The following is a 22899-nucleotide window of genomic DNA, read 5'->3' as shown; positions in this document are numbered from 1 at the left end:
CTACACCACCCGATGTCACAGGAAGGCCATAAAGATCATCAAAGACAACAACCACCCGAGCCACTGCCTGTTCACCCCGCTATCATCCAGAAGGCGAGGTCAGTACAGGTGCATCAAAGCTGGGACCGAGAGACTGAAAAACAGCTTCTATCTCAAGGCCATCAGACTGTTAAACAGCCACCTCTAATATTGAGTGGCTGCTGCCAACACACTGACTCAACTCCAGCCACTTTAATAATGGGAATTGATGGGAATTTATGTAAAACATATCACTAGCCACTTTAAACAATGCTACTTAATATAATGTTTACTTACCCTACATTATTCATCTCATATGTATACGTATATACTGTACTCTATCATCTACTGCATCTTTATGTAATACATGTATCACTAGCCACTTTAAACTATGCCACTTTGTTTACATACTCATCTCATATGTATATACTGTACTCGATACCATCTACGACATCTTGCCTATGCCGCTCTGTACCATCACTCGTTCATATATCTTTATGTACATATTCTTTATCCCTTCACACTTGTGTGTATAAGGTAGAGGTTTTGGAATTGTTAGTTAGATTACTCGTTGGTTATTACTGCATTGTCGGAACTAGAAGCACAAGCATTTCGCTACACTCGCATTAACATCTGCTAACCATGTGTATGTGACAAATACATTTGATTTGATTTGAAGTGCAGGCCAGGGGAAGCTCAGGTGGGAGTAGCAGGATGACGAGACTTTGAACTGGAGACAGGGACCAGAGTCAGAGCGGGCAGAATGAGCAGAGATTATGATCTGGCATTGTGGAAGTGGCAGGACTGAGTATTTGTAGAGGTCTTGATTATGGAACAGGTTGCAGCTGGTGGGGATCTGCTCTGACTCCAGCACACCTGTCTCTGCCCACACAATCACACACACACACACACACACACACACACACACACACACACACACACACACAGAGAGAGAGGAGGGGGAGAGAGTACTGGGGGAGTGGCGGGAGGTCAAGGAGGCACAGGATGAGCAGTAGAGGGCGTTGCCTTAGCAGATGTGACATATCCTTGCTTCAGGCCCTGAGCTACAGGCAGTTAGATTTGGGTATGTTATTTTAGGCAAAATTAAAAAAATGTGGCTAATCTCTAACAAGCTAGCTAAAAGCAAGCTTTAACTAGCAATACAAACCGATTGTCATAGCTAGCTAAAGTTAACCAAATAGGTTCAATGTTAGCTAGTTAGCTAGCTAACATTAGGATATAACTAGCAATGCGAAATGGCATTCTGAGAAAACATTTAAAAAAATGTTTTTACGTAAATTCTGGATTTCCTCATCGTCTGTTTCATTTTCAGTCAGAACGAGTCAGCATGGCACGATTGTCCTCCAGAAAGTAGTCCATCACAACTTTTTCCCACTGACCTTTGTTGAATGCGCCTGATAAATTCAGGATGCTATTGAGAGCAGTAGCAACATATTTGCAGGTCTCCATGGCTAACATATCTTTCGAAAAAACGGCAGCAGAATGGATTATCTAAACATCAGCTCATTTTATAGACACAATATTTTACCCCGCAGACCAATTCAAACTCATCTCACGGCATGTCCGGCCCACTCATTATCTCAGCCAATCATGGCTAGCGGGAAGATTGCAACTTTTTCTGTGGCTAAACCAACTAGGCTCGTACTTTAACAATTGTATTCGTATTTAAAGATGGCATACAAGTTTGTTATTAAGGCACATGAAAGGTCACATTTTCGAGAAGGCATTTCTGTCAAAAAGCGCATTTTGTTTAAAACATTTTTTTCATTTAAACGGCTCTCCTGTGAAGTCGTGACTTGCGACATATGCCTAGTTTCCTGAATCGGTCACATATTACCACGACTAACCGGTGCCTCCGCCCATTGACTCTGTACTGGTACCCCCTGTATATAGCCTCGCTATTGTTATTTTACTGCTGTTGTGTAATTATTTGTTACTTTTCTTTTCTATTTTTTTATTTTCTATGTTTTACTTAACACTATTTTTTCTCTTTAAACTTTTAAAGCTTACTAGGGCTATACAGACCACTAACAAAGACCTCTACCCACAACTAAGGTGGAAAAACAGACTGCCTAAGTATGATTCCCAATCAGAGACAACGATAGACAACTGTCCCTGATTGAGAACCATACTCTGCCAAAACATAGAAACAGGAAACATAGAAATAAAGAAATTAGAATGCCCACCCGAGTCACACCCTGGCCTAATCAACATAGAGAATAAAAGTCTCTCTATGGCCAGGGCGTGACAGCTTGCAAGTAAGCATTTCACTGGAAAGTCTACACCTGTTGGATTCGCTGCATGTGACAAATAAAATCACATTACTACCCTGCATGAATATGCTGGGAGCTAACCAACCAGGTTCAATGTTAGCTAGCTAACATTAGGCTCTGACTAGAAAAGCAAACGACTCTGGGATGCAAATAACTTCAGCTAGGGAGTCATCCAGCTAACGTTAGCAAGCTAGCTAACATCACACTTTAGCTTGAAATGAAACCACTTTCTGTCAAATTTAGAAATGTGTAATATCTGAAAATGTAGCTAGCTAACGCTAGACTATCTTACCTATATACATCATCATGCATGATGGACGTGTCTCCCTGTCACGGACACCATACCACGGTTGCCCTTAGTTTGAAGATGTCATCCGGAGACAGGTGTTACCTCCATCTCATTAACTATCATACTCTATTTCCACCGATTTCAGAACTTGATCCTCCAGATAGTGGAGATTATGCAGGTCCACTACACAATATATATTTTTTTTAAAGTCACGTTTCACAGGATTACCAAAACAGACTGACCAGCTCCAATAGACAGAAGCCTTTTATATACCAATTCCAACTCCTCTCTTGGCATGTCCAGCCCACTCATTATCTCAGCCAATTGTGGCTAGTGGGAAGGTTGCTGTGTTTTTCAGTGGCTTATCCAACAAGGCTGGTAATTTAACAATTTTATTTGTATTTACAGATGGCATACAAGTTTGTTATTAAGGCACATGAAAGTTCACATTTTCCAGAAGACATTTCTGCCAAAAAACGCATTTGGATAAAAAATATAAAAAATAAAAAGTAAAAATGGCTCTCCTGTGAAGTCGTGACTTGCCTAGTTTCCTGAAACGAGTCACAAATATCTGATGACTGAAGGAGTGGGAAGATTTTTATGTGATAATTTGTATTATATACAGTATATATACTGTATATATTTTTTTAATTCATGTAATTTTTTGCCCCTTCCTGTAATGGAATTGACTTTCCATTTGTGAATTTATTCATCCCGTCCAGTTGGTGGCAGCGTTTGTTTCCAGACCGCCATAATACCATAGCAGAAGAAGCTTATATGTAACAGCTGGTCTTTCGTTTTATAGCCCGTATAATGTTTTGTCAAACTATCTAAGTGCTATTTTGCATAGTTTGTATCTACATTTAGCTATTGGTTTTGCTAGATACCAGTTGTTTATGGATAGCTAACCTATCTGTGTTTCAGTCTGTCTATGTAGTCAGCTAGCTGCTTTGTTAATTGTTTTATGAAGTATTGAATACAATGAAATTACACTGTATTGACAACTCCTGAAGCTGATGCAGTAAAACAATCCAAACATGATCATGCTTTCCTGTCAATTAATTTCAAGCCACATTCCTGGTGCCTGTAACATATAGGCCTATACTTGGTAGCACGAGACATACAAACAATTGAATGACCAAACACTGGAATTGCTCGACCCAGATGACAAAGGTCAGAGGTCAGAACCTGGAGAAGGTGAGCTACCTGCCTCGTGGTACACAGACAACACCTGTCCTGTCTGGAGCTGGTTGGTAGGTCTAGGAGCCCAGACATAGTGAAGGGTTTTCAGTAGTCTGACTAACTGGTTTGGTAACAATATTTCCAGGTAACAGTCAGTTAAATGGTTGTGTTTTAATGCTCAGGTAGAGGATGATAGCTAGTACCAGTCATAAGGCAAGCAGTTCAGAGTGTGGTGATGTGAATGCAGCTTCACAAAGGAAGTGGACTAAATGGCAATAGATTATTTATTTTATTCTAATTTTGTAGGTATTACAATGATGTAGTTTTTATTTTTAATCCCCACAATACTATATAGGGAAAATCATTTATTCTGGGAGGTTGATTAGTGAAAAAAGTATTATTGTTGTAGGACAGTTTACATTTGACCGGGACAACAAGTGTTCAGCCGGAGTGCTGGATGATTCTGGAGTATTAGACAGTGGTCCAGTTGTGGATGATTCTGGAGTATTTGACAGTGGTCCAGTGGTGGATGATTCTGGAGTATTTGACAGTGGTCCAGTGGTGGATGGTTCTGGAGTATTTGACAGTGGTCCAGTGGTGAATGGTTCTGGAGTATTTGACAGTGGTCCAGTGCTGGATGATTCTGGAGTATTTGACAGTGGTCCAGTGGTGGATGATTCTGGAGTATTTGACAGTGGTCCAGTGGTGGATGGTTCTGGAGTATTTGACAGTGGTCCAGTGCTGGATGATTCTGGAGTATTTGACAGTGGTCCAGTGGTGAATGGTTCTGGAGTATTTGACAGTGGTCCAGTGGTAGATGGTTCTGGAGTATTTGACAGTGGTCCAGTGGTGGATGGTTCTGGAGTATTTGACAGTGGTCCAGTGGTGGATGGTTCTGGAGTATTTGACAGTGGTCCAGTGGTAGATGGTTCTGGAGTATTTGACAGTGGTCCAGTGGTGGATGGTTCTGGAGTTTTTGACAGTGGTCCAATGGTGGATGATCCTGGAGTGTTTGACAGTGGTCTTTGTCACTGCTAGTGGCTCTTGGTTTCTCTATGCTCTATCCCAGGCTCTTCCCTTCCGGTTGCTGGCGTTCCAGCCCTTAGACCTTAGGGAGAACATCCTCTTCTTCTCAGCCATCAGCAGGTAGCCTTGACTGGGCCAGTAGCCTGCCATACCTGGGTGGGGTCCTCCTCAGTCTGTATGGATGGAATAACTAGTTCAATCTCTATAGCTGGAATAACTAGTTTGTCTCTATTGTTGAAATTACTAATTCAGTCTCAATGGTTGGAATAAATAGTTCAACCTCTTTGGTCTCTATTTTTGGAATAACTAGTTCAACCTCTTTGGTTAGAATAACTAGTTCAGTCTCTATAATAGGAATCACAAATTCAGTCTCACTGGTTGAAATAACAAGATTTTGCAACACTTTCAGAACATCAGCTGTCTGGATTTGGGTGAAGGAGAAATGGGGAAGGCTTGGGCAAGTTGCTGTGGGGGTGAAGGAAATAGTTATTCTATGTTTGGAATAACTATTTAGGTCTATATGGTTGAAACAACTACTTCAGTCTATATAGATAGAATAACTATTTAAATTGCTATTGTTGGAGTAAGGAGATCATTCACTATAGCAAGTTCGGCTAACCTAGTTCGGTCTCTATGGTTGGAATAATGTTTCAGTCTCTGTTGTTTGAGGAACTAGGGCTGGCCTATGCTTCATATTCATCGCCAAACCCATTGGCGCCAGGTCATCTATAAATATTTGCTAGGTAAAGCCCCGCCTTATCTGGCTACCCCTACCCCAGTCAACAGCCCTTCACCCCCACAGCAACTTGCCCAAGCCTCCCCCATTTCTCCTTCACCCAAATCCAGACAGCTGATGTTCTGAAAGAGCTGCAAAATCTGGACCCCTACAAATCAGCTGGGCTAGACAATCTGGACTCTCTCTAAAATTATCCGCCAAAATTGTTGCAACCCCTATTACTGGCCTGTTAAACCTCTATTTTGTATCGTCTGAGATCCCCAAAGATTGGAAAGCTGCCGCGTTCATCCCCCTCTTTAACGGGGGAGACACTCTAGACCCAAACTACTACAGACCTATATCTATCCTGCCCTGCCATTCTAAAGTCTTCGAAAGCCAAGTTAACAAACAGATCACTGACCATTTAGAATCCCACTGTACCTTCTCCGCTATGCAATCTGGTTTCCGAACTGGTCATGGGTACACCTCAGCACACTCAAGGTCCTAAACGAAATCATAACCACCATCGATAAGAGACAATACTGTGCAGATGTATTCATCGACCTGGCCAAGGCTTTCGACTGTCAATCACCGCATTCTTATCGACAGACTCAAAAGCCTTGGTTTCTCAAATGACTGCCTTGCCTGGTTCACCATCTACTTTTCAGACAGTTCAGTATGTCAAATCGGAGGGCCTGTTGTCCAGACCTCTGGCAGTCTCTTTGGGGGTGCCACAGGGTTCAATTCTCGGGCCGACACTTTTCTCTGTATATATCAATGATGTTCCTCTTGCTGCTGGTGATTCTCTGATCCACCTCTATGCAGATGACTCCATTCTGTATACATCTGGCCCTTTTTGGACACTGTGTTAACTAACCTCCAAATGAGCTTCAATGCCATACAACTCACCTTCCTTGGCCTCCAACTGCTCTTAAATGCAAGTAAAACTAGATGCATGCTTTTCAAACGATCGCTGCCCGCACCTGCCCGCTCGTCCAGGATCACTACTCTGGACGTTTCTGACTTAGTATATGTGGACAACTACACATATCTAGTTGTCTAGTTAGACTGTAAACTGTCCTTCCAAACTCACATTAAGCCTATCCAATCATAAACTAAATCTAGAATCAGCTCCCGATTTTGCAACAAAGCATCCTTCACTCATGCTGCCAAACATACCATCGTAAAACTGACCATCCTACCAATCCTTTACTTGGGCGATGTCATCTACAAAATAGCCTCCAACAATCTACTCAGCAAATTGGATGCAGTCTATCACAGTGCCATCCGTTTTGTCACCAATGCCCCATATACTACCCATCACTGCGACCTGTATGCTCTTGTTGGCTGGCCTTCGCTTCATACTCGTTGCCAAACCCACTGGCTCCAGGTCATCTATAAGTCTTTGCTAGGTAAAGCCCCGCCTTATCTCAGCTCACTGGTCACCATAGCAGCACCCACCCGTAGCAAAAATAAATAAAGTGTCTATGGTTGGAATAACTAGCTCAGTCTGTTGTTTGGAATAACTAGTTAAGTCTCTATGGTTGGAATAACTAGTTAACTACTTCAGTCTCTATTGCCGGAGGAACTTTTTCAGTCTCTATGGTTGGAATAACTAGATCAGTCTCTACGGTTAGAATAACTAATTCAATCACTTTGGTAGTAATATGTAGTTCAGTCACTATAGCTGGAATAACTAGTTCAGCCTTTTTGCTTGGAATAACTAGTTCAGTCTCTACAGTTGGAATAACTACTTCAGTCTCTATTGTAGGAATAACTAGTTCAGTCTCAATGGTTGAAATAACTAATTAAGTCTATGTTTGGAATAACTAGTTGTCTCTATGGTTTAAATAACTAGATCAGTTTCTATAGTTGAAATAACTAGTTCAGTCTCAATGGTTGGGGTGATTAGTTCAGTCTCAATGGCTGAAATCGCTTTTTCAGTCTCTATGGTTGGAATAACTAGTTCATTCTCTATGGTTGGAATAATTAGTTCAGTGTCTGTGATTGGAATAGCTAGTTTATTCTAAATGGTTGAAATAACTAATTATATCTCTATTGTTGGATGAACTACTTCAATTTCTATGGTTGGAAAAACTTGTTCAATCTCTATTGTTGGGATAACTAGTTCAGTCTGTAAAGCTGGAATGATTAGTTCAGTCTGTAAAGCTGGAATGATTAGTTCAGTGTATGTAGCTGAAATAACTTGTTCAGTCTTTATATTTGGAATATGTTCAGTCTTTACAGCTGGAATAGCTAATTCAGTCTCTATATGTGGAAAAAATAGTTCAGTCTCTATGGTTGGAAGAACTCGTTCAGTCTATATAGTAGAATAACTAGTTCAGTCCCCATGGTTGAATTAACTCATTCGGTCTCTATAACTGGAATAACTTGTTCAGTATCTATGGTTAGAATAACTAGTTCAGTCTTAATGGTTGGAGGAACTAGTTCAGTCTATGGTTGGAATAACTAGTTCAGTATCTATTGTTGGAATAACTGTTTCATCTCTGTAATTAGAATAAATAGTTCATTTTTAATGGTTGGAATAACTTCATCAGTATATTTTTTTAGAGGAACTATTTCAGTGTCTATTGTATGGAATAACTAATTCAGTGACTATTATTGGAATAACTAATTCAGTGACTATTATTGGAATAACTACTTCAGTATCTATAGCAGGAATAGCTAGTTCAGTCTCTATTGCTGATATAGCTAGTTCAGCTTCATAGTTGGAATAACTAGTTCAGTCACTATGGTTCTAATAACTTTTCAGTCTCTATGGTTGGAATAACTGGTTATGTCTCTAAAATTTGAACAACTAGTTCAGTTTAAATTGTTGGAAAATTAGTTCAGTATCTCTTGCTGGAGGAACTATTTCAATGTATATTGTTGACATAAATAGTTCAGTTTTTATTGTTGGAATAACTAGTTCTGTCTCCATGGTTTGAAACACTAGTTCAGTGATATGGTTGGAATAGTTAGTTCAGCCCCTGTAGCTGGAATAACTAGTTCAGTCTGTATGATTGAAGGAACTAGTGCAGTCTGTAAGGTTGGAATAATTTGCTCAGTCTCTTTGGTTGGAAAAACGTATTCAGTCTCTATTGTTCGAGGAACTAGTTCAGTCAGTATATGTTTGAAATATCTAGTTCAGTCTCTATGATTGAAATAACTAGTTCAGTCTGTATAGCTGGAATAACTAGATCAATCTCTATGACTGGAAACATTATTTAATTTTCTGTGGTTGGAATAACTAGTGCAGTCTCTATAGTTGGAATACTTCAGTCTGTATGGTTGGGGGAACTACTTCAGTCTCTAAGTTTGGAATAACTAGTTTAGTCTCCATGGGTTTTAATAACTAATTCAGTCTATATGGTTGGAGGAACTAGTTCAGTCTTCAGTTTGAATAAGAAGTTCCGTCTCTGGTTGGAATAAGCAGTTCAGTCTTTATGGTTGGAATTTGTAGTTCAGCCTCTATGCTTGGAATATGTAGTTCACTCTCTATACCTGGAATAAGTAGTTCAGTCTCTATGGTTGGTATAACTAATCCAGTGTATATGGTTGGAATACCTAGTTCAGTCTCTATGGTTGGACTAACTTGTTTAGTCTCGGTATCTGGAATACCTAGTTCAGTATCTATAGCTGGAATAACTACTTCAGTATCTATAGCTGGAATAACTACTTCAGTATCTATAGCTGGAACAACTAGTTCAGTCTCTATAGCTGGAATAACTACTTCAGTATCTATAGCTGTAATAAATACTAATGTCTCTATAGCTGGAATAGCTAGTTTGGTCTTTATGGTTGGAATAACTGGTTATATCTCTAAAATTTGAATAACTAGTTCAGTCTTATGGTTGCAATAATTTGTTTAGTATCTCTTGCTGGAGGAACAATTTCAATGTATATTGTTGACATAAATAGTTCCGTTTCTATTGTTGGAATAACTAGTTATTTCTTTATGGCTGGAATAACTAGTTCAAAGTCTATGGCTGGAATAGCTAGTTCAGTCTCTCTTTGAAAAACTAGTTCAGACTCTATAGCTGGAATAACTAGTTCAGTCTGTATGATTGAAGGAACTAGTTCAGTCTCTAATGTTGGAATAACTTTCTCAAGCTCTTTGGTTGGAAAAACATGTTCAGTCTCTTATGGTTCGAGGAACTAGTTCAGCATATATTTGAAATAACTATTTCAGTCTCTGTTATTGGAATAAGTAGTTTAGTTGAAATAACTAGTTCAGTCTGTACAGCTGGAATAACTCAATTTTTCTCTATGACTGGAACATTTATTTCATTCTCTATGGTTGGAATAACTAGTTCAGTCTCTGTTGTTTGAGGAACTAGTTATGTGTATATTGTTGAAATAACTAGTTCAGTCTGTGTGGTTGAAATAACTAGTTCAGTCTCTATGGTTGTTATCACTGGTTCCATCTCCATAATTGCAATAACTATTTCAGTCTTAATGGTTGGAATAACTATGTAAGTATTTACTATTGGAGGAACTAGTTCAGCGTATATTGGTGAAATAACTAGTTCAGTGTATATTATTGGAACAACTAGTTTAGTCTGTATGGCTAGAATAACTAGTTCTGTAGCTATAGTTGGAATAACTACTTCAGTCTTTATGATTGGATGAACTAGTTCAGTATATATTTGGCATAACTATTTAACTCTCTATTGTTAGAATAACTTGTTCAGTCTCAACTTGAAATAAGTAGTTCAGTCTGTATAGCTGGAATAACTAGCTCAGTCTATGTCTCTGGAATAATTAGTTCAGTCTATGTTATTTGAGGAACTAGTTCAGTGTCTATTGTTAGAATAACTAGTTCAGTCCCTGTGGTTGGAATAACTATTTCAGTCTGTATGGTTGGAATAACTAGTTCAGTTTGTTTATTTGGAATAACTAGTTTAGTCTATGGTTAGAATAACCAATTCAGTTTCTGTAGCTGGAATAACTACTTCAGTCTCTATAGCTGGAATAGCTAGTTTAATCTTTATGGTTGTAATATCTAGTTAATTCTCTGTGGTTTGAATACTTAGTTCAGTCTCTATAGCTGGGATAACTAGTTCAGTGTTTATGGTTGGAATTACTAGTTCAGTCTCTATGGTTGGAGGAATTAGTTTAGTTTATGGTTAGAATAGGTAGTTCAGTCTCTACAGCTGGAATAACTATTTTAGTCTCTGGTTGGAATAAGAAGTTCAGTCTCTTTGTTTGGAATTTGTAGTTCAGTCTCTATGGTCGGAAAAAGTTGTTCAGTCTCTATGGTTGGAATACATAGTTCAGTCTCTATGATTGGAATACATAGTTCAGTCTCTATAGATGGAATAAGTAGTTCACTCTCCATAGACGGAATAAGTAATTCACTCTCTATAGATGGAATAAGTAGCTCACTCTCTATGGTTGGAATAAGTAGCTCACTCTCTATGGTTGGAATAATGAATCCAGTGTATGTGGTTGGACCATCTTGTTCAGTCTCTGTAGCTGGAATAACTAGTGCAGTATCTATAGCTGGAACAACTAGTTCAGTCTCTATAGCTGGAATAACTAGTTCCCTCTCTATGGTTTGAGGTACCAGGTGTGTTTTTATGGTTGGAAGAACCAGGTATGTTGCTATAGTTGGAGGACCCAGTGGAAGAACTCGTGGAACCAACTCAGTCTCTGAAGGATCCAGCTCAGTCGGAGGAGGAGGTGACAACTTAATGTCTGGAGGAACCAGCAAAGCCTCTGGTGGAACCAGCAAAGCATCTTGTTGAACCATGTCAGAATGCTGTTTAAGTAGTTCAGTCTCTACAGCTGGTGGAATCAGAGGAACCATGTTAGACTCCAGTTTTTCAGGCTCAGGTTCAGAGAATCTCTGTGTGTCAGGTAGCTGGCCATGAGGCCTGACCACAGAGACCTTGGGCTGTTGTCCGATGTGGATGTGGTGGACCTTGTACTCCCAGCAGGCTGGCAACTGGCCTGGAGCATCGGATACCTGGTCTATCACAGATCTGTAGTCTGCAGCCCAGAGGGCCTCACTCTCATCCCCTGCGGTGGTTGGGGAGATGTTGCTTTTAGCCCTGGTCCTAGTGGATCGAGGGGTAAACGGAGGTGTGGTGTGGTAGTATGGGATAGGATGGATAAACTTCGCCAATGGGGAGGACATGGTTGCCACCAGCTTGGACTTCTCTCTTGGCAGACCTTCTTTAGCTAATGCACTATCCAGAGGATCTCTACTGTCTGGGGATTCCTGTTTAGTATTGTAGTCTGCAACCCAGAGGGCCTCGCAATTGGCAGCAGTTTGGTCGTAGAGGATAGTGCTCTTAGCCCTGCTTCTAGTGGTAATGCAGTGATCCACAGGGTTGCTGGGATAGCATTTAACAGATCTAGACTTCTCCAGCTTGGTCTTCTCTCTTGGTAGACCTGCTTTAGCTAATGCAGCATCCAGTGGATCTGTGGGGTCTGGTACTTTGTCTTTAGGTATGTCAGACTTGTTTTCTCCTCCATCTGTCTCCCCTTCAGCCCTTTGTTCACATGGGGAGATCAGGATGTCCACATAGGAGCTGGGCCGTGTCCTGTCTGCTCTGTCCATGTCTAATGGCTGGCCGTAGTCCTTGGAAACTCTGGTTTGTAGGCTGCCATGTCGCTCCCGGCCTACAGTCAGGGTAGATGCGCTAGACAATTTCTGTAGACTGCCCTGTCTCTCCGGACCTACAGACAGGTTGGATGTTCTGCTGACACTGCCCTGTCTGTCAGACCCTAGACGAGACAGTACGCTGCCCTGTCTTTCAGACCCTAGACGAGACAGCACACTGCCCTGCCTCTCAGACCCTAGGCGAGACCGTACACTGCCCTGCCTCTCAGTGCCAAGCTGGGCTTTCCTCTCAGCCTCCTCCACGTCCATCTGGAAGCGGTACATGCTGTACCCGTCAGCGCTGTTGATGGAGCTGGCTCGGAGCAGGGAGGACGGGTCGCAGTAGGAGGAGTGTGTGGAGTGGGAGCGTTTAAGCTCTGAATGGTCGACCCCAGCCAGCTTCTCTAGGGCGTTCATCATGCGGCTGTGGATGTCTTCCAGCTGAGCCAGGCGAAGGTCCACCGTCTGCAGGGACGCCTTCATGGTGTTCTCCCGCTCATTCACCTCCTCCAGACGCATGGACATGTTCTCCACCCTGGGGAGAGGAATGTGAGACAATACTTTAATATTAGACAAGCTCCTAGAACAACATATTTCTATTCACCCTGAAGGAACAACAGGAGCTTTAGGAACAGACTTACTAATACTAATACTTCACACTTATAAAACACCAGACTCAAAAACACTTTTGGACATGGTCATTTTAATTTAATGAAGCTTCTGTCCCATCTTCAGCAGATGTTTTAATTGGGTGGGAGTGTTTTGCAGTGGGCAATGGGATTGTGTGGGATTGTCTTACCGTTCTGATGTGACCTTGATCCTCTGGTCACTGGATGAATGGTGCTCGTCTTCCTTCTCTCTGAAGTATTCCTCCACACACTGCTCCTCAAACTCAAATAGAGCCTTCAGCTCCTCAGGGTTTAGCCGTAGCTCTGGAGGGAGAAGGCAGGATATCAATATTAGGTGCATTTCTGAAAACTAACATGGACACAGGATATCTATGCTCTAGTCAGTGGAAGTGGAGTGCTTGTACAGACCCATGAATGAATGAATGATTGTTAATAACACTCTAGAGTCTAAGCCCTGTCTAAGCCGGAGGAGGGAGTGGGTGGGGTTCTAAGCTAACACATGGAATTGTTTTAGGATGGTCATACTGAGCATTAATTAGTTATTTGATTTAGAATTTTAAAACCCCTTAAGACATCAAAAATACATTAAAAAAAATAGGATGAAACACTGAATTTGACATTACTGCTATTAGCCAAAAGAAACGCATTGAATAACAGATTCACTAGATGGAAGAACAGATAGTCCCACCAAAAATCAAAAGGAGGTTTGTTCTGAAGTGTCTGTCCTATATCTGAGAGATATAAGAAAGATCAGGAAACTATTTGAATTGTTTTAACATGTATTCTTACCCTTATTTTAGGCACTAAACTACTGTATACAAAAGTATGTGGACACCCCTTCAAATTAATGGATTTGGCTATTTCAGCCACACCCGTTGCTGACAGGTGTATAAACTTCAGCACACAGCCATGCAATCTCCACAGAGAAACACTGGCAGCAGAATGGACTACTGAAGAGCTCAGTGACTTTCAATATGGCACCGTCATAGAGCTGCCCGGTCAAATGTAAGTACTGTTATTGTGAAGAGGAAACGTCTAGGAGCAACAACGGCTCAGCCGCAAAGTGGTATACCACACAAGCACACAGAACGGGACAGCCGGTACTGAAGCACGTAACGCGTAAAAATTGTCTGTCCTCGGTTGCAACACTCACTACCAAGTTCAAAACTGCCTCTGGAACCAACATCAGCACAAACACTGTTCGCCGGGAGCGTCATGAAATGGGTTTCCATGTCCGAACAGCCGCACACAAGACTAAGATCACCATGTGCAATGCCAAGCGTTGGCTGGAGCTGTGTAAAGCTCGCCACCATTGGACTCTGAAGCAGTGGAAATATGGTCTCTGGAGTGATTGATCACGCTTCACTATCCGACAGTCCGACAGATGAATCTGGTTTTGGCGGATGCCAGGAGAACTCTACCTGCCCCCATGCATAGCTCCAACTGTAAAGTTTGGTGGAGGATGAATAATGGTCTGGGGCTTTTTCATGGTTCGGGCTAGGCCCCTTAGTTCCAGTGAAGGGAGATCTTAATGCCACAGCAACCAATGACAATCTAGAGGATTCTGTGCTTCCAACTTTGGCACCAGTTTGGGGAAGGCCCTTTCCTGTTTCAGCATCACAATTCCCCCGTGCACAAAGCAAGGTTCATAAAGAAATGGTTTATTGAAATCAATGTGGAAGAACTTGACAGGCCTACACAGAGCCCTGACCTCAACCCCATTGAATACCTTTGGGATGAATTGGAACGCCAACCGCGAGCTAGGCCTAATCTTCCAACATCAATACCAGACCTCACTAATGGTCTTGTGGCTGAATGGGAAGCAAGTCCCGAATGCAATATTCCAACATCTAGTCGAAAGCCTTACCAGAAGATTGGAGGCTGTTATAGCAGCATGTGAATCAGCCCCAGTGGATTTATTTACATTTATCTTCAATAAGGGACTTAGTACATTATAGACATCAAGTGATTGAAATGATAAAGAGGAATGTGTATCTGGGAATGTATAGTTGTCTGCAACCTGGCTCAAGGTGAGTATAGGACTCCTCTCAGAGTTTTCAGAAGCTATTCTATCAAATAGGTGGCCCTCTGTGGCAAAGTGGTTATTAAAAGCATCACACATTTCCATCTTATCTGTTATGGGAACAGAGGCTGTCATAACATGCTCGGGTAATGGAGTTGTGTTTCAGAGATGTGACCACCTTCCATTAAGCAGCTGGATTCCCACCATTCTCAGATACACAGTTCAAAAAGCCTGTTTATTTTGCTTGTATAACCAGGGATAGACATCTATTTCTCAAGCGTCTGAAGAACTGCCAGTCAGTGGTATAATCAGTCAGCCTTAGCCCAGAAGTAGAATCAGTCAGCCTTAGCCCAGAAGTAGAATCAGTCAGCCTTAGCCCAGACATAGAATCAGTCAGCCTTAGCCCAGATGTAGAATCAGTCAGCCTTAGCCCAGACATAGAATCAGTCAGCCTTAGCCCAGATGTAGAATCAGTCAGCCTTAGCCCAGACATAGAATCAGTCAGCCTTAGCCCAGAAGTAGAATCAGTCAGCCTTAGCCCAGAAGTAGAATCAGTCAGCCTTAGCCCAGACATAGAATCAGTCAGCCTTAGCCCAGATGTAGAATCAGTCAGCCTTAGCCCAAGCTAAATTTCTCTCCGGAGGTTTCTCTGATAGTTCATGCATGCACCATGGATTATCTCTATGTTTTAGCTTCTTGAACGGTGCATGCTTATCAGTAATAGAGTTGAGCAAATGAGCCAACAACGAGCCAGCCTATAGGGAGGAGGTGAGGGCACTCGGAGTGTTGTGTCAGGAAAACAACCTCTCACTCAACGTCAACAAAACAAAGGAGATGATCGTGGACTTCAGGAAACAGCAGTGGGAGCACCTCCATATCCACATCGACGGGACAACAGTGGAGAGGGTGGAACGTTTTAAGTTCCTCGGTGTACACATCACAGACAAACTGAAATGGTTCACGCACACCTCAGGAGGTTGAGGAGGCTGAAGAAATTTGGCTTGTCAACTAAAACCCTCACAAACTTTTACAGATGTACAATTGAGAGCAAACCTGTCGGGTTGTATCACAGCCTGGTACTGCAATGCCCACAACAGCAGGGCTCTCCAGAGGGTGGTGCGGTCTGCACAACGCATCACTGGTGGCAAACTACCTGCCCTGCAGGACGCCTATAGCAACTGATGTCACAGGAAAGCCAAAAAGATCATCAAGGACAACAACCACCCGAGCCACTGCCTGTTCACCCCACTACCATCCAGAAGGCGAGGTCAGTACAGGTGCATCAAAGCTGGGACCCGAGAGACTGAAAATAGCTTCTATCTCAAGGCCATCAGACTGTTAAACAGCCATCATTAACACAGAGAGGCTGCTGCCTACATACAGACTTGAAATCATTGGCCATTTTAATAAATGGATGTTACGTTCCCCAGTTTCTGTGTTGTTGTGGGTTTCTATGTGTTTATGTGTGTATTTCAGGAAATGGCTTTCTGAAGTCCAAAGTAGCTGACTGGTCATCCCCATTGCTAATTGGAGCTCTGACCCCACCCTCTCGTCACGGGATACAGCTGTCTTCAATTACAGACTCCTTCTGCAGCTGGATAAAAGCCAGTGTTTCTTTGTTAGGATGGAGAGAGCTTCTTTGATGTCCTGCGTTGGTTGTTGCTCAGAGAGAGCTTCTTTGATGTCCTGCATTGGTTGTTGCTCAGAGAGAGCTTCTTTGATGTCCTGCATTGGTTGTTGCTCAGAGAGAGCTTCTTTGATGTCCTGTGTAGGTTGTTGCTCAGAGAGAGCTTATTTGATGTCCTGTGTTGGTTGTTGCTCAGAGAGAGCTTCTTTGATGTCCTGTGTTGGTTGTTGCTCAGAGAGAGCTTCTTTGATGTCCTGTGTTGGTTGTTGCTCAGAGAGAGCTTCTTTGATGTCCTGTGTTGGTTGTTGCTCAGAGAGAGCTTCTTTGATGTCCTGTGTTGGTTGTTGCTCAGACAGTTTTTGTAAAGTATTTTGTAGCCGGTCCTGCTGAGGTATGTTTATGTAAAAAAAAAAACTGTTTTTGTTCCCAGGGGGAAGGGGAAGGCACCTTGGGAGTGCTTAGGCAAGAGGCCTGTGGGCCATAACACAACATACATACACCCTTAGGCTCTAACCAATAGTGCAAAAACGGTGTTAGGTGAACAATAGGTATGGAAAGAAATAAAAATAACAGTAGCAAGGCTATATACAGTAGAGGCTACATACAGACACCGGTTAGTCGGGCTGATTTGAGGTAGTATGTAGATATGGTTAGTGGCTATGCAGTTAGCGCTAAGAATAGGTAGATAGTGGGTAGGTAAGAATAAGTGGGTAGGTAAGAATAGGTGGGTAGGTAAGAATAGGTGGGTAGTGGGTAGGTGGGAGAGGGGGCTCTAACTTTAACTTTCTTTGCTTTGGTTCCGTCCAGCCCCTTTTCCCCAAATTAACGTGCAAAGGAAATAAATTCCCTGTAAATGGTAAAATTCTGTCTCTGTCGTCCTTACCAGCACCTGCAATCCCATACCTCTTTCACTCCACGGGGAGGAGTGTATCAGGGTGTTGCGTTGCCCCCTCCAAGAGGCATGCGTAACAATGGATCACTAGTCACTTTAATAATGCCACTTTAATAATGTTTACATATCTGCCATTACTCATCTCATATGTATATACTGTATTTTACATTATCTATTGCATCTTGCCTATGCTGCTCTGTCATTACTCATCTCATATGTGTATATATTCTAACTAATTCTATTCCTTTACTTTGTGTGTATTAGGTAGTTGTTATGGAATTGTTAGATTACTTGTTAGATTTTGCAGCCCTGTCAGAACTAGAAGCACATGCATATCGCTACACTTGCAACAACATCTGCTAACCATGTGTATGTGACCTATAAATTTGATTTGGTCACTGAACTCATTAGCAAACATTTCATTGGCTGTATACTTATGAGGGGAGTTGCTCAAAATAATATCTGAAAGTGTAAGATTTTCAGGGTGTTTGAAGTTGGGGCAGGTTGGTTCAGTTGCGTTAGATTTAGCTCAATGCAGATATATTTCGGAAGCTGGCATCAACCAATTATAATTAAGATCGTCCAAAATGTATAATTCAGGTGTAATATAGTTAGCAAGTCAGACAATCAGCTACGAGCACATATTGAGGGAGGAAGGGAGGGTGATACATTCCTACTAGAGTAAGTTGGGCATTATTACCAAGGCCCAAATTCATGACATTCAAATTGCTTAGGGACAGTGAGATACAGAAACATTTATTAAGTTGTACTTTGTAAATATGGCAACACCTCCAACTCTGTCAGATCAAAAAACATTATAACCAGTCAAAGACTCATCCATGTCCGGCACTGTCACTGGTGTAGAGAGGACTAGGCAGGAGGCAGTCACACGTTTAGATTTACTGAGTTTAAGTACCATAGATCAAAGCGGGACTAAACCCAAATGCTGTTGTGCTCAAATATATCTTCATAAACAAAAAGGCAGAGGGCGAACCGAAAATGCTAAATATAAAGTTATAAAGTACTCAGGAAATATTTGGAGAGATTCCTCTCAGGAAAACAAGTAACTTTGCAATGACCGACAATGGCAGAGGGAGTATACTGTATATACAGTGATAGAGTGAGGATTGGAACCAGGTGTGTGTAATGATGACAAGTCCGGGGTTGAGAGATGCATGAGATGAGGGTGAGATACGGTAATTGGCGGGGAGATGTAATCTGTACGACACCTCATTGACTTTCCTCCAGACTTTGAATGGCCCCACAAACTGTGGGCACAGCTTCCGGCAGGGCATGCGGAGGGTCAGGTCCTTCGTAGAAAGCCAGACCCTGTCACTGGGGTGAAAGACCGGGGCCACACTGCGGTGACGATTGGCCTGACATCGGCCACCGCAGGAGCCTCGATCTGACTCCGGTGCCAGGGCCGGCTGATAGCCAAGAACACACTGAAAGGGTGTGCGGTTAGTGGAGGATTGGCGGAGGGAGTTTTGTGCGTATTCTGCCTAAGGCAGAAATGCAACTCACTCCCCAGTCGGTCCTGACAGTAACTACGAAGGTACCTACCCAGTTCCTGATTTACCCTTTCCACCTGCCCATTTGATTGGGGACGGTACTCGGAGGTGAGACTGACGGTGACAACCAGTCGTTCCATTAAGGCCTTCCAGACACGGGAGGTGAACTGAGGACCACGGTCAGACACAATGTCGTCTGGGATCCTGTAGTGAAGAGAGCCTCTGTAGTCTGCAGGGCTGTAGGGACACCAGGTAGAGGAATCAAATGACAGGCTTTGGAAAACCAGTCCACAACAACCAGGATGGTGGTGTGCCCCTCAGAGGGGGAAGGTCTGTGACATAGTCCACGGAGAGATGGGACCAGGGTCATTGTGGAACCTGCAGCGGGTGGAGTTTGCCATAGAGGAGGTGTCTAGGTGTCTTGCTCTGTGCGCAGGTGGAGCAGGAAGAAATGCAAACCCGGACATCCCGGGCCAAGTTGATTCACCAGTGCTTGGTGGAGAGACAATCGATAGTACGAGTTATACCCGGGTGCCCCGACACAGGTGCTGTGTGTGCCCAGGTGAGTCAGAGGGCACTTAGATACGCCCCTCAGGATGGTGTGCAGTTGAGGGCTCAGTGTCGCAGGGCTCGATGGATGTCCTTGTCCACATTCCACACGACAGGAGCCACAATGTGGGACAGGGGAATAATGGGTGTCAATTTCTCCCTCTACTCCTCTGTGTCATGCACCCGGGACAACACATTGGCTTTATCATTCTTTGATCCCGGGCCGGTAGAAGAGGGTAAAGTCAAACCTGGGGAAAAATAGGGCCCATCTGGCCTGACGCGGTTTCAGCCTCTTCGCTGCTCGAATGCAGTCCAAGTTCCTGTTTTCCATCCAGACAAGGAATGGGTGTTAAGCATCCTCCAGCCTGTGCCGCTATGCTTTCAGCGCCTTCTTGACGGCCAACAACTCACAATCCCCCACGTCGTAATTCCACTCTGTGGGAGACAGCTTCTGTGAGTAGAAGGTGCATGGATGGAGTTTAGGTGGTGATTCAGTGCGTTGGGAGAGAACAGCCCCTACTCCAAACTTGGAGGCGTCCATCTCCACAATGAAGGGCAGAGATGGGTCAGGTTGAGCCAGAACAGGTTCATTAGTAAAACGTTCCTTGAGCGCATAGGTTTTGTTGGCCTCCCCAGTCCAGAGCAGCTGTCAAGGACCTCCCTTCAGGAGGGAGGTGAGAGGGGCCACCACTGTGCTGAAACCCCTAATGAAGTGCCTGAAATATTTGGCAAAACCAAGGAAGCGCTGCACCGCCTTGATGTTGGGTGGAACAGGCCACAACCGTACTACACTGACCCTCTGCTCTTCCATCTCCACTCCCACGGTGGATATCCAATAGCCTAGGAAGGAGAACAACTGCTGGAAGAAAAGGCACTTCTCCACCTTGGCGTACAGGTCAACCTATCAACCTTTCCAAAACGGACCTGACATGAGAGACATGTTGCTCGCTTGTAGTGGAGCACACCAAGATGTTGTCTATGTACACCACTACTACCACTACAGCGACCCACAGCGACTGAACATGTCTCTAAACACCTCGTTAATGAAACACAGAGGGTGCATTTGTCAGGCCGTAGGGCATTACCCTGTATTCGCAGTACCCGTTCTTCCATTCACCCCCCTCTCTGATGGGCACCAGGTTGTAGGCACCTCGTAAATCCAATTTGGTAAAGTACTGAGTACCATGCATCTGTTTGATCATAGTGGGTATGAGAAGCAGGGGATAACTGAATTTAACAGTAGCCTTATTCAGTGTCTGGTAATCGATACAGGGCGGAGACCTCCCTCCTTCTACTTCTTCACGAAACAGAAGCTGGAGATGTGCCATGGCATCAGTTTATGGCACCGGAACATGGAGGTGTGACATGGCTGCGGTGTATGGTGCCGGGTCATGGAGGTGTGGCTATAAGCTAGGCGTTCAGCAGCTTAAGTGGTGGAACATAACCGGTTGCTCCCAGACGAGGATGAAATGGTAATCAAGGCCATCTTGTGGTGAACAAACTCCCTACTGTCATCTTTGTATGCTGGAGCTGAGTAACCAGTAGCAGGTTCAAAGTAGATTGGTGACGGGGGAGGTTCTGAGGGGCAGAGTGACCATCCTCTGGAAGGGCACACCTTAGCCGAGTCGTGACTGTCCTAGGTAGGTCCCACTGATGTGGTGGGGGGCAGACCGGGAGCAGACCCTGTCCAGGCATGGGCGTAGAGGTCCACATGGTCTGAAAGGGTTGCTCGTACCAGTATCTAGGCAGAGTCTTCTGAGGATTGGGGATTGAACAGTGCTTGGAGCTGTTCACAATTGGTCATTTCTCCAGGGTAATTGTCTCTAACCCATCTCAAAGGACCATGAAAAAGAGCACCACCTGGTGGTTGGAGAACTCTGAGAAGTTTACACTAGAGACAATCGACATGTGTCCCCGGTCACGAAACATTCTCAAGTCACTATTTTATTGCAACTAGCAAACACACAGCCGTGAATTGTAGTACTAGGGTTGGTAATGGTGGAAAGGATAATGATAGTCATTTTGGCGCCAGAGGAGACTGCCATTTTACGGTCTCCTAACAAATTGTGCTATTGTGTTTTTTCCCGTTATTTGTAATGTATTTTGTACATAATGTTTCTGCCACCGTTGCTTATGACCGAAAAGAGCTTCTAGATATTAGGACGGTGATTACTCACCTCGTACTGGACAAAGATTTTTCTTTAATGAGTCAGACACAAAATATTTATTTCAGATACCCGATTAAGCCCACATTCCAGTCATTGTTAGGAGAATGAGATGGAGATATCAGGGACGTAGGTCAGAGTGCCTTGTAAGACTCCGATGGCAAGTGGGTAATCTGCCTCTACCATTTGTCCTATTAGCCAACATACAATCATTGGATAACAAAATAGACGAGACACGATCACGAATATCCTACCTACCAACGGGACATTCAAAACTGTAATATGTTGGACAGAGTCGTGGCTGAACGACGACATGAATAACATACAGCTGGCTGAGTTGTCGGTCCATCGGCAAGATAGAACAGGGTGGCGTCTGTGTATATTTGTAAACAACAGCTGGTGCATGAAATCTAATATTAAGGAAGTCTTAAGTTTTTGCTCACCTGAGGTAGAGTATCTCATGATAAGCTATTTTAACAAGAGTTTTCATCTATATTTTTCGTAGCTGTCTGTTTACCACCACAAACTGATGTTGGCACTAAAAGTGCACTCAATGAGCTGTGTAAGGACGTAAGCAAACAGGAAATGCTCATCCTTAGGCGGCGCTCCTAGTGGCCGGGGACATTAAGGAAGGGAAACATTAATACATTTGACCTTTTACGTAACTTCTACCAACATGTTAAATGTACAACCAGAATCTAATGCAGGAAGCACCAATGAAGAAGTCGTCAGATGACGCAGATGCTAAGCTACAGGACTGTATTGCTAGCACAGACTCGAATATGTTCCAGGATTCTTCCGATGGCATTGAGTACACATCTGTCACTGGCTTCATCAATGCATCAATGACATCGTCCCCACAGTGACTGTACGTACATACCGCAAGCCATGGTTAACAGGCAATACTCTCACTGAGCTTAAGGGCAGAGCTGCCGCTTTCAAGGAGCGGAATTCTAACCCAGATGCTTATAAGAAATCCCGCTATGCACTCTGAGAATGAATCGCTAAGAATGAATCGTAGTACACCGGCTCTGACGCTTGTCAAATGTGGCAGGGCTTACAAACTATTAGACTACAAAGGGAAGCACAGTCGCACGCTGCCCAGTGACACGAGCCTACCAGACAAGCTAAATAACTTCTATGCTTGCTTCGAGGCAAGCAAAACTGACGCATGCATGAGAGCATCAGATGTTCAGGATGACTGTGTGATCATGCTCTCCATAGACGATGTGAGTTAAACCTTTCAACAGGTCAACCTTCACAAGAACGCAGGGCCAGACGGATTACCAGGACGTGTACTCTGAGCATGCGTTGACCAACTGCTGTTAGAGATTTTCCAGTCATCTGGTGATTTTTCAGTACATATACT

At 43.3% G+C, this 22899-nt stretch overlaps 1 protein-coding gene across 1 annotated transcript in view; it reads right to left on the bottom strand.

Moving 5' to 3' along the window:
• Positions 1–3089: 3089 nt before the first annotated feature.
• LOC110502669 (transient receptor potential cation channel subfamily M member 1) overlaps positions 3090–22899 on the bottom strand; it is a 129784-nt gene continuing 109974 nt past the window's right edge. The window contains 4 exon segments of the mRNA XM_036934561.1: positions 3090–4860; positions 4863–4973; positions 10709–12669; positions 12934–13066. Coding sequence (XP_036790456.1) covers positions 4199–4860; positions 4863–4973; positions 10709–12669; positions 12934–13066 — 2867 coding nt within the window. The 3' untranslated portion in view covers positions 3090–4198.

This window comes from Oncorhynchus mykiss, chromosome 2, assembly GCF_013265735.2.
Source record: "Oncorhynchus mykiss isolate Arlee chromosome 2, USDA_OmykA_1.1, whole genome shotgun sequence".
NCBI classification, from domain to species: domain Eukaryota; kingdom Metazoa; phylum Chordata; class Actinopteri; order Salmoniformes; family Salmonidae; genus Oncorhynchus; species Oncorhynchus mykiss.
Note: the sequence above shows the minus strand (reverse complement) of the source record. Positions and strands in the feature narration are given on the sequence as shown.